Consider the following 12,245-nt stretch of genomic DNA (forward strand, 5'->3'; position numbering starts at 1 on the left):
AACACCCCCCAAGGCAGGACCCTCAGTGGGAGACCTCTTCTCCCGTTTGGAGGCTTCGGCTTCCGGATCCTCGGAAGCAGTCCTTTTCCTCCCCCGATCATCCTCCTTCGTGGAGACGCTTGTTCCCTCGGTTGGAGCGGATAGCGATGGGGGCCTGCGTCCGCCCGTATTATCTCCCTCGGTATCTTCCTTCAAGGGCTCCGGGCAAGGTGCGACCTCGAGCATCTTCTCTAATACCGGATTTTCCAAACCCTCAGGGAGGGGGGCCAAACACCGAATCATCTTCGCCTTTGTTAGCCAATCCTGGTCAAAAGGCGAACTCTCAGAAATAACTTCGAATAAAAGACAGCGTGTTCGGCTAGGGGATTTCTTACTTGTTCGGTGGCGCGGTTACTGCTCAGGTCCACATCCTTGGTGATATCCGGACATTCCACTTGAGGTCCGAAGAATGACTTGTACATCTCCTCGTGCGTCAGGCCGAGGAAACTTTGAATGGCACGTGGTCCCTCTGGGTTGAACTCCCACAAGCGCAGGGGCTGGCGTTTGCAAGGCTGGACTTGACGAACCAGCATAACTTGTATTACCGCAACCAAATTAAAATCTCCCTCAAAGAGATCTCGGATGCGGCTTTGCAGTATAGGCACGTCCTTGGCTGGACCCCAGCTCAGACCCCTGCTAATCCATGACATCAGTTGTGGTGGGGGGCCTGGGCGGAAAGCGGGAGCAGCCGCCCACTTGGCACTTCTAGGAGCCGTGACGTAAAACCACTCCCGTTGCCATAATTCGGACACCACTGGAAAGGAGCCTTTCACCCATGGAGCTCCTGCCATCTTGCCTATTGATGCACCTCTGCATGCTGCATGTTGCCCCTCGATCATCTTCGGTTGTACTTCAAAGGTCTTGAGCCACAGACCGAAGTGAGGGGTCACACGGAGGAAGGCCTCACACACGACAATAAATGTCGTGATGTGGAGAAAGGAGTCCGGAGCTAGATCGTGGAAATCTAGCCCGTAATAGAACATCAAGCCCCTGACGAAGGGATCCAGAGTGAGGCCTAGACCTCAGAGGAAGTGGGAGATGAACACAACATTCTCGTTGGGTTCGGGAGTAGGGACGACCTGCCCTCGAGCAGACAGCTGATGCGAAACCTCGGCAGTCAGGTATCTGGCCTCCCTCAACTTCTTAATGTCCTCTTCTGTCACAAAGGAGGGCATCCATCGGCCTTGAAGGCTGGATCCGAACATGATTGAAGATCCGGAGCACCTAACCTGGGCTTTGGGTGTTAGAACTCGAGGCGGGGGAAGGGTTTGGTTGAGCACGAGAGGAAAAAAGCGAAAACCTTGTCCCCTTATAAAGAGGGTGAATATCAAGCGTCCTCTCTGTAGCCGTTTGGGACTTGCCTATAATCTAGGGGTCCTAGACACGATTGGGTTACCCACGACCGCATTAATGAGAATCCCGTAACTAGGGGAACACGATCTCCGCTTCGGCAAGGCGTGTCAAGAAACCGCCTCACGTTATGTGTGGAGCTGGTTAAGAGAAACGGTTCAAATAATCATCGGGCCATGACATGACATCATGCTGTCAAAACAAGCTAGCAAATTAGATCTGTGAAAAAATTATTCTCTCTGCGGTGGAATGTGGAACTTATTTTGTAGGGTCGGACACTATCCTTGTGTTCAAATTCTTCTGTAATGTATTCGGGGAAGGAACCCGCCTTGCAATGTCGAAGACAACTGCGCACCGGACTCATCGTCATTAAAGCCTGGTTCAGGGGCTACTGAGAGAGTCCTGGATTAGGGGGTCTCCGGACAGCCGGACTATCTCCATTGGCCGGACTGTTAGACTATGAAGATACAAGATTGAAGACTTCGTCTCGTGTCCGGATGGGACTCTACTTGGCGTGGAAGGCAAGCTAGGCAATACGTATATGGATATCTCCTCCTTTGTAACCGACCTTGTGTAACCCTAACCCTCTCCGGTGTCTATATAAATCGAAGGGTTTTAGTCCGTAGGACAACAATCATAACATACAATCATACCATAGGCTAGCTTCTAGGCTTTAGCCTCTCTGATCTCGTGGTAGATCTACTCTTGTAACACCCATATCTTCAATATTAATCAAGCAGGACGTAGGGTTTTATCTCCATCAAGAGGGCCCGAACCTGGGCAAAATTTCGTGTCCCTTGCCTCCTGTTACCATCCGGCCTAGACGCACAGTTCGGGACCCCCTACCCGAGATCCGCCGATTTTGACACCGACAGCAATGTACTCCAATGGATCAAAGTTGCTAGCTGAACTTGGGGCAGGGTAGTCATGATATCTCCAACTGGCGACAAGATGCACTATGTGATGCAGATCACGTATACATACTCCAATAACACTGCCCAGTACGAAGCTCAGATAAGTGGTGGGATGCGGAGTCGGATGTTGCCGTGGCGATTGACGGTGAAGTCGAGAGTGCCGAAGAAGAGGGTTCGATTTAGGGTGGGTGGCGCGGGTTGGTGTAGAGCTAGCTTGTTTCATCCGCGGCGAAGGTGATGGAGCCAAAGGTGATACTTTGGCCCAGTGCGAAGTAGTCGCCATGGAGTTGAGATTCAATCTGGTTTCGATCTCCCTGATGGTACGAAAAACTGTTAGTAGTCTCAATCGGATGGAGCGTGTGGCCGGAAGTACCAAAATGGAATGCACACAAGGAATTTACTTAGGTTCGGGGCCTCATCATGAATGCAATACCTTGCTCATGCTTTTGCTTTGACTGGTGTGGGGACAAATGCCTCGTGTGAGAGGGTTGCAATATGTGTAGAAATGTCTCTATGAAGCTATGACTGGATGTCAGATGCCTCAAACTACACCTATGTCTCGCCTTGTAAAGGGGGTGAGTCCTAGAGTTACGAGGTTTGCTAACCATCGTAGAGCCCTGATCTGGTGAGGGCTTCTTGACTTGCATGCCAAGATGAAGATCGGGTGAGAGCTTCCCATGCGACGAGAGGCCTAGGCCACACCTTCGTCTGTTGGGCCCTGAGGCCAGCCCATTTACGGGCCTCCGGATGGGCTAACCCTGATTCAATATACCGCAAGTGTTGTCGTCGACACGTACGAGTACAATTGGATTACTTATCCTTCAAAAAAAATTATTTAATGCCCTTTATATACAATTGGATTACTTATCCTTCAAAAACATTTATTTAATGCCCTTTATATATACCTAATGTAGTCGTATCTAAAGAAGACACGTCACCTTGTGCTTGTAAATACCTCCATCATAGTGAAATTATGCCTTGATGTGTCTTTGTTTTCTTTCTCTGTGTGTGCGCATATGATGTGTCTCTGTTTACTATACGTGAGGGTTTTCCACATAACTTTTTTTTACATTTGAGCTTGGCATTTGGTGGTTAGTGCCAATGCTCACTACAATCGCTACTAGTCCTCTTAGAGCATCTACAGTCACATATGACAATATAACCCTTAAACACTTGGGGACGCGCCGCGTCCACAAGCAATGCGGGCATGCCTTAAATTTCGCTTCTTGCATCCAGACATCTCATACTAAATTCTTATATCCATACAAAGACACGCAAAAGAAAGTAGAACCTACGTACTATGTCGATCCTAGCTACTCCTCATCGAAGATCACGACGATCTCCATGCCCAGCTCCGGCAGCATGGGTGGCAGCTGCAGCTTTGGCCTCATCCGCCTCTATCTCCGCATCGAGCTCGGCGAAGAGCCCGTCGGACTCCGCCTGCTCCCCGCTAGAGGAACTCCCGGTTGGTCTCCACATAGGCCTCATTCTGGATGGACTCCAGGATGGCCTGCTGCTCTGCCATCTCGTCGGACTAGGTGACAGTGAACTCTGCCTTCGACTGCTCCATGTTGAATGTCGACACCTGCTGGTCCGGCTCCTCCACCTCCATCGAAGCCATCTCCTCCTCCTCCTCCTCTTCCCCCGATTGCTCTTCCTCCTCCTCCGGCTCTGGCGAGTCCGGAGGATGCCCGACAGCGATGCGGGCGACAAGCGCAGCTTGCCTCACGCGGATCACCTGCTGGATCTCGTAGCGGGGCTTAGGCGTCAGCATGGCGTAGTAGGTGATCTTGCTCCGGACCATGGCGGAGTGCCGGAGCGTGGGCGGAGCGTCTGAACGTGGGCAGAGCGCCGTAGCGGGAGAGGGAGGAGGTGGATGGGCTCGAACTGGCGGCACAGAGAGGGGGGAGGGGATGGTTAGGGTTGCGGGACGCCGGCGGGCTTAAATAGCCGGATTTGATCTTGGGCGGTGAGCAGGAGCGGCGTTCACACCGCGGCAACGGACGCGGCGTCCGTCGAATCGCCGGATTTCCGGGTGTTTCCGACTGGGTCCCCTTCGCCAGTTCGACGTGGCGGGCGTGCCCGGACACGCCCGGGAGCCCCATATTTGGGCTGGATATGGAAGGTGCTGATCAGTCCAGACGTCTGAGGCCCGGTTGAGGCGTCCGTCTGGATCGAAAAAATATGACCGATGGTGACCGGATGATCCGCCCGGGCGTATGAGACGGGTCTGAGAGGTTCGGATGTAGATGCTCTTAGGTAATGTATCACTAGCTGGACGCATCTAGATGCACTCACTCACTGTCAAGAGCTCAAAATCAAGCGGGCCCAACAGCAAGCAAGCCACAACAGTTCTTTTCCCTCAAAAATGATGATGGGGCAGACTAGTAACGCCAGCCAGTGATTATCGTGCACATGTTTGTCGTGCGACCCCTGTGATGATAGAGAGAGGGGGTGAAAGCTGAGAGGAGGATTGGATTGGCTTGGCACACACATTCGTTGAATCCATCCGTCGACATGATCTACCCAATTTAATTTTCCTACAGCGAGGAATCACGGGTTCAGAAAGAAAGAAAGCCGATTGGCCCTCCCTGCCTGGTTCAACGTCACCTCCGAGCACCAACGACCGTTCCACGTAGCCCACTTGCATTTTCTCTTGGCAATTAGCAAAAGCTGGGTGAGGTTCACAGGTAAAATCATGACAATTATTTACCCGTCGTTTTCTGATAAACAAACAAACAGGAAAGGAGAAAGGCGTGTTCCAGCTGTGTGTGCACATGGCGAAGGGGCCCCAAGCACGTGACGACAACGCCACTCCACGATGAAAATAAAATACTCGGCAAATTCCAGAGTGGGTCGCCTCCGCCGTGCACGCACCGCGCGAGCAAAACGTGTGCTCGGGCCCGGCGCCACCAGCGAAGCTTCCACCGCCCGGCTCATCCGTCATGCCTTTAAATCCAATCAATCGATGACCGTTTGCTTGGCTATGCTTCACGGACGCACTTGATAGCGCACAGCCCTTGATCACGCGTTTAGATATACTAATCTATCACTAAAGTCTGCAAAATGTACCCGAGTGTGTCTGAGTACGAGGTCCGAGGTTTAAACTGCGATTTTAATTCCAAAACAAGTACGGTATTTTCCATTCCATTACTTTCACGACGAAAATACAAGGTCCGGTAATAGAAATTATAGAGGATAAACAAGTTTGACACACTAATGAGAAACCCGGTGTTCCTTGTCAATTAGCGCATAGCCCTTGATCACAATGTTTTGATATTATTTATCTCGCTCTAAATTCTGCAGAATGTACCCGAGTGTGTGTGAGTACGAGCTCCGAGGTTTAAACTGTGTTTTTATTTCCAAGCCAGTTATTTCCCTTTACATTGCTTTCACGACAAAAAATACAAGGTCTGCTAATAGAAACTATATAGGAGGGACAAGTTCGACACGGTAATGAGAAACCTAATGTACCTCGTACTCACGCAAAAATTAACACTACATGGTTTCTCGCAAAAATTAACACGAAACCCCATTAGCACCGGAGATAGCTACGGGGATGGTTCCAACCGGCAGAAGCAACATAGTTCGCGAGGGGACTAACAACTGATGAACACTCCACTGTCCAACCTCCTTCGCTGGTTCTCATGCTAGGCTTGGTGTTGGAACTACGCAAGCACTATATACATTTCACGATGAGATACATTTTGTTATGTTTGGACACAAGATACATTATGTTTTATTTTTAATTTACCTCTCACTAAATCCTGAAAAATGTTTCCGAGTGCGTGTGAGTATGAGCTCTGAGGTTTAAACTTTAGTTTTATTTCAAAACCAATTATTTCGCTTTACATTACGTTCACGGCGAAAATACAAGGTCTGGTAACAGAAATGAGATAGGAGAAACAAGTTCGGCACACTAATGAGAAACCCGACATGCCTCGTCAACGTGTGCGAGAAACTTGACATGAAAACCCATTAGCTCCAGACATAACCACGGGACATGGCCACGGGGATGGCTCCAACTGACAGAAATGACGGAGTCGTGAGGGGACTAACACTTGATGCACACTCCACCGCCCAACTTGTGTTGTTGGTTTTCATGCTATGCTTGGCGTTGGAACTACGCAAACAGTAGATAGATTTCATGAGGGGATACATTCCGTTATATTTGGACATGAGATACATTTTGTTTTACTTATAATTTACCTCTCACTGAATTCTACCAAATGTAGTCAAGTGCGTCTGAGTACGAGCTTCAAAGTTTGATTTTATGTCCAAAGCAGGTATTTCCATTTCCATTAGTTTCATCACATGAATATAAAGTGTTGTAACATAAATTAGACAAGGGGAAAAGAATGAAATAAACAAGTTTGATACGGTAATGAGAAACCAGATGTTCCTATTCTGAGAGAAACTACGTCATGAAAACCCATTGGCGCCACACATAGCTACAATGACAATTCCAACACTCGGAAATGGCAAAGTTGCAAGAGGACTAACATATGATCTAAACTCTGATATGGGTAGTCGATTTTCGTGACTCCACCGCCAAGCTCTATTGCATGGTTCCCATGCTATGTTTGGCATTGCTACAACCCAAACTCTAAGATTGTTGCCAAGATTATAGTTGTCTTACTATTCTCATCCATGGATATATTTGGACACGGGCTATATTACAAATTAATTGTAAGAAAATCACATGTCTGGTTTGAGTGTGACCTAATTATCTAGGTAAAACGAATGGACATGTCCTAAGCTTTATGATGGAACCAGGCAATAACAAAGAGCATTGCCAAGTGTGTTCTATTGTTGCAATAAGGCATTTATAAGCTACAGGTTGCCCTTTTAATGAAAGAATGAAGAGTGAGTAGCTCAAACCTGATGGATCGGGTTATACATCCAATTTCCGTGCATGCACTAATAATCTACGAATATACAAATGCTTTCCTAATAACTGGTAGAGCATGTGACAAGTGAGCGTATCATTTTGCACTTGGAACCCAAAACCTCCACCACCTCAAAGCACCACTAAGCGTTTTCCTTGTTATTGAGAAACCCGATGTTCCTCTTTAATACATTGAGTACAAGCTCTGAGGTTTAACTATAACTTTATTTCCAAACAAGGTATTTTCATTTCCATATACTTTCATAACGAAAAATACAAGTTCTCCCAAGGGGGGAACAGAAAAAACAAGTTCGGCACGCTAAGGCCTTCCACCATGTGATGGATGTCATACTTCTGAAAAGTATGCCACGCAGGCATCGATGCCAAGTGAAAAACTTTTGGCACCGCACTCACAGCGTGGGATAATTTGGCACCGCCTGCAGACTGACCCACATGTACTATAAACAAAGGGAAGCAAATCAATCAACCAACTACCAGCGTCTTCCTCTCATACACATGCCCATTTTTTATCCGTGAATAGATTTGGCGCCGGAGCAAGTGCATGCTCCGATGCCCTGAAATTATTTTGGGGCACCGAGTTGGCAACGGAGGGCATCGATGCCAAATGCCTGAAAACTGAATTTGGCACCTCTTTTGGCCTACATAGTGGAGGGCCTAATGAGAAACCCAACGCACCTCGTTAACTTGTGCGAGAAACGAAACGAAAAACCATCAGCACCAGAAATAACTACGACGACAGTTCCAACAGGCAGAACCGACGGAGTTGCGAGAGGACTAACACCTGATGCACCGAGACAATTTTCGTCACTCCACCGCCCAACCTCTCTCTGTTGGCATGTTTGGCGTAGGAACTACGCAGACGCAAAAATGTTTCTCTCTTCACGTGCCTTAATAGAGCATGTGACGAGTGGGCGTAGCATTTTGCACCTGGAATCCAAAACCCCCCACGACGACGAGGCAGCACCAACAGTTTTCTACTAGCAACACTGATTACGGATCAGCATCATGAATGAAAGCACAAGAGTAATCGTAGTGAGAAGTCGACAACGACCCACCAACGGCACCCTCTCCCTTTCCCGCTTGTTTATCACGGCCTCCAGATCGCCAAATCAAATCATCAAAGGATAAACAAATAAACTAAAGAAACGCACAGGAGGAAATGGAAAAAAGGAACACGATGCGGGCCTCGCTAAACACGTGAAAACGGACGGCCCAGATTTGCGGCAGGTGTTAAACGATCCGATCCATCCGTCACGTTGGCGAGACAGCGACCTCCTTTGTTTCTTTGTCGTCGCTGTGCCTGCCGCGTGGGTCCAGGCTCGCTTGGTCAGTGGTGGCTGCACGTGGGCCAGCTCGAGTGGAGTGAATCGAGGCATCCGGCCATGGCCATGGTGGTTGATGGTGCAGGGTGGGAGGTCAACGGTCAAACAAGCCGGCTGGACCGGGCGCTAGCAGCCACTATGCCTCACTTGAGCTGAGCAGCTCATGCTGTCCCCGTGCATCCTTTCTCTTTATTTTCAGGTGGCACTTTTCTTCCTGGGTTTTTCGATTATTTTGCTGATTTAGCTTCGTTCTGAATAAATGGTGTTTTTACAGCTAAATATACATACGGATATGTAACATCAGATTTCACGTAAACTGCTTTGGAAACATTAGGCGGCGGCAGGAGTTGCACCGCATATGATCGGATGGCACCAAAACGAGCAAACTTTGAGAGGCTATGCACAAAGCACCACAACCTAAAGTGTACCTTTTCTACCTAGAGCCTGCAACGCAAAGCTGGAACGCCGGTGACATGTCTTTCCTTCATGCCTGTGAACGGTCGTTGTTTAATCCTGCTGCTACAGACCTTCTTCTTGCTTGCATGCTTTTCCCCATGATATTGGCTAGCCTGCTTGATCCAATGCACGATAGCTCTTTCTTTTCTATGGACAAACTTGCTAGTACTTTGTTTTGTATTCAAAAGAACATCTCATTGGTGTTATTTTTGCACAAACTAACGGTCGTATACTCTCGCTCTCCGGTCGCCCGACTATGCTTCCTTCAAAATCTGCCTTACTTGCCTCGTTCTCACTTGGGTTTTTTCATACCGTGATTGCAGAAGTCCACAAGTCCCAAGTAGAAATTGGAAGTGCATTATCACTAGTACCAAATATATAATACAGTGCAACATGATTTAATTTTTTCATGGGAAAAACGATTCACTGCATACCAATCAAGGACGATGTAAATGTGAATTGTGGCGAACCAACCTGTGGTTGGATGGTTAAAGAGACTGTGGTATTCGTAGCCCACCAGGATTCAAATCCCGGTGCTCGCATTTATTTCAAGATTTCCGGCAATGCGCATTCAGTGGGAGGTGGCTACGGTGACTTCGTAAATTTCAAGATGATATGCCGGCTCAGTCTTTCGAGGGTGCTCATAAGGGTAGTGTGTACGTGTGTGCGTTCATAGGGATGAGTGCATGCGCGTGTATATGAGTGCTTGCGTCTGTACTGTGTTAAAAAACACTACAAATTTACCCCACAATACAGAAATTTCTGCTCGAAAATGTGAATTGTACAATCTAGAAATACCATAGTTATTTACAAAAAAAACAGCCATATGCTATGGCCCTTCGGTCGCCCCGCTATGCTTCCATTGAAATCTGACTTATTTGACCCATTCCAACTTGTGACTCTTTTTCCATACCATGATTGTAAAGTTCTTAATTCACTGATAGAAATTTGAAAGTTCATCATTATCACTACCCAATAATACATTGCAATGCGTTTTTATCTGTTTGTAGGCGAGGCAAGATTCACCGCATACCAACTAAGGATGTCGTAAATGCAAATTAACATGACCCAAAAATACCACTCATTTACATAGAGAAATCTAAAGGTCACTTGCTCTGGATCTTCGGTCACCCCGCTATGCTTTAGGAATCAAATTATTGGTCATGTTCCCCACTTACGACTCCACCGTGATTGTAAAGTCCTTAATTCATCGGCACAAATTTGGAAGTGCATTATAGTTTATCACTAACAAATATTACGGTCAGCCGGAAGTTTATCTCTTTGTATGATAATCAATACACAACATACCAACTAAGGACGTCACAAGTGTAAATTAACATGACCCCAAAATACCACACTCATTTAGAAATCTAATGCTTACATGCTCTGGATCTCCACTCACCTTGCCATGCTTCCACTGAGAATTAGATTATTCTTTTCATTCACACTTGCGACTCTACCGTGATTGTAAAGTCCTTAATTTGCCGGCAGAAATTTGGAAGTGTTTTATCACTACCAAAATATGATGCAATGTGATTTATATCTCTTCATATGGTGGTGATTCACAACATACCAGCTAAGAACACCGTAAATAACACCACCCAAAAACACCGCACCCAATTATGGGAAGAAATCTAACGGTCGTATGCATTGGATCTTGGATTGACCCGCTATGCTTCCACTAGGAACAGGCTTATTTCGTCTTGTACCCACTTGCAACTCTATCATGATTGTAAAGTCCTTAATTCGCCGCTAGAAATTTGAAAGTGCATTATAAATACCAAATAAGGTGGAACAACATGATTTTATCTTTTCGTGTGAGAAGTGATTCTGAGTATACCAGCTAACATGACCCAAGAATACTACACTCATTATCAGAAAGAAATCTAAAGGTTATCCCGCTATGCTTCCATTGAGAATCGGCTTATTCCTCTTGTTACCACTTGCGACTCTCCCGCGATCGCAGAGTCGTTAAATTCACGGACAAAAATTCGGAAATCCATTATTGCTACCAAATGATACAACACACCGTGATTTTATCTCTTCATAGGGGAAGCGATTCACCACATATCTGCTAAGGACGCCATAAATGCGAATCAACATGACCCAAAAATATCACCCAGTTACGGAAAAAGAAATCTAACGGTCATATGCTTTGGATCATCAGTATCCCCGTTCTGCCTCCACTACTATAGACTTATTCACCGTGTTTAATTTGCTCCCAAAAATTTGGGAAGTGCATGATCACCACCAAATAATATGATGAAAATGTGATCTTATCTTTTTGTAAGAGAAGTGAATCACTGTGTACCAGTTAAGGACGTCATAAATGTGAACTAACACGACCCAAAGATACCACCCTCATTTACAAAAAAGTAATCTAACGGTCACATGCTTTGGATCTTCGGTCGCCCCCCTATGCTTCCAGTGAAATTTTGCTTGTTTACCCAGTCCTCCCTTGCGACTCTTTTTCGTGCCGTGATTGGAAAATACCCCCTTCATTTCTAAATATAAATCCTTTTATAGAGATTCCAATAGAAAGTACATACATATGTACATAGACAGATTGTAGAGTATAGATTCACTCATTTTGCTTTGTATGTAGTCCCTTATTGAAAACTCTAGAAAGACTTATTTAGGAATGGAGGGAGTATTTGTTTGAGGGACACATAATTGAAAAGATATAACTCATTCACACAGATAAAACCCACAATAGAATAAGTCACTGGTGGCTGACAGGCGGGCCCATCCATACTGGATACCCCAAAGCAGGGGAGGCTAAATCCGATGGATGGGTTAAATCGGTCACTGACAACCCGGGCCCTCGCTCGAGACAGGAGGCTACGAGCACGGCGGTCACCCCAAAATTCGGGCAGCCAAGCAAGGAGCAGGAAAGAGAGAAGAAACGGCAGCTGCTGCAAGAACAGCAGCGCAGCACAATCAGTGCAGTGATTCCCCTATTTTACCCCGGGCAGCTAAATAAGCAGCGGGGGAGCGAGCGACGCATCGGCGGGCGGAGACGTCGACGGCGACCAAACCCGCACAATTTACTACTTTGGGCCTCGCCCCCCGTCTTTCCTCACCACCAATCCATTCCCACCTTTCCCATCTCCCCCTCTCCACCCTCCCCCCGCGCTTGCTTTCTCTCCCTCCCATCCATTCCCCTTCCTCCCCCTCCCCGGACCCCGGCCCCGGCCCCGGCCCGATGAACCTGTGGACGGACGACAACGCCTCCATGATGGAGGCCTTCATGGC

At 47.2% G+C, this 12,245-nt stretch overlaps 1 protein-coding gene across 1 annotated transcript in view; it reads left to right on the plus strand.

Annotated features, from left to right (window-relative positions):
• Positions 1-11,992: 11,992 nt before the first annotated feature.
• LOC123050219 (transcription factor MYC2) overlaps positions 11,993-12,245 on the plus strand; it is a gene marked incomplete in the record, with an annotated part of 3,110 nt that continues 2,857 nt past the window's right edge. Inside the window, 1 exon segment of the mRNA XM_044473046.1 lies at positions 11,993-12,245. Within this exon segment, the coding sequence (XP_044328981.1) occupies positions 12,196-12,245 (50 nt within the window).

This window comes from Triticum aestivum, chromosome 1A (assembly GCF_018294505.1).
Source record: "Triticum aestivum cultivar Chinese Spring chromosome 1A, IWGSC CS RefSeq v2.1, whole genome shotgun sequence".
NCBI lineage: Eukaryota > Viridiplantae > Streptophyta > Magnoliopsida > Poales > Poaceae > Triticum > Triticum aestivum.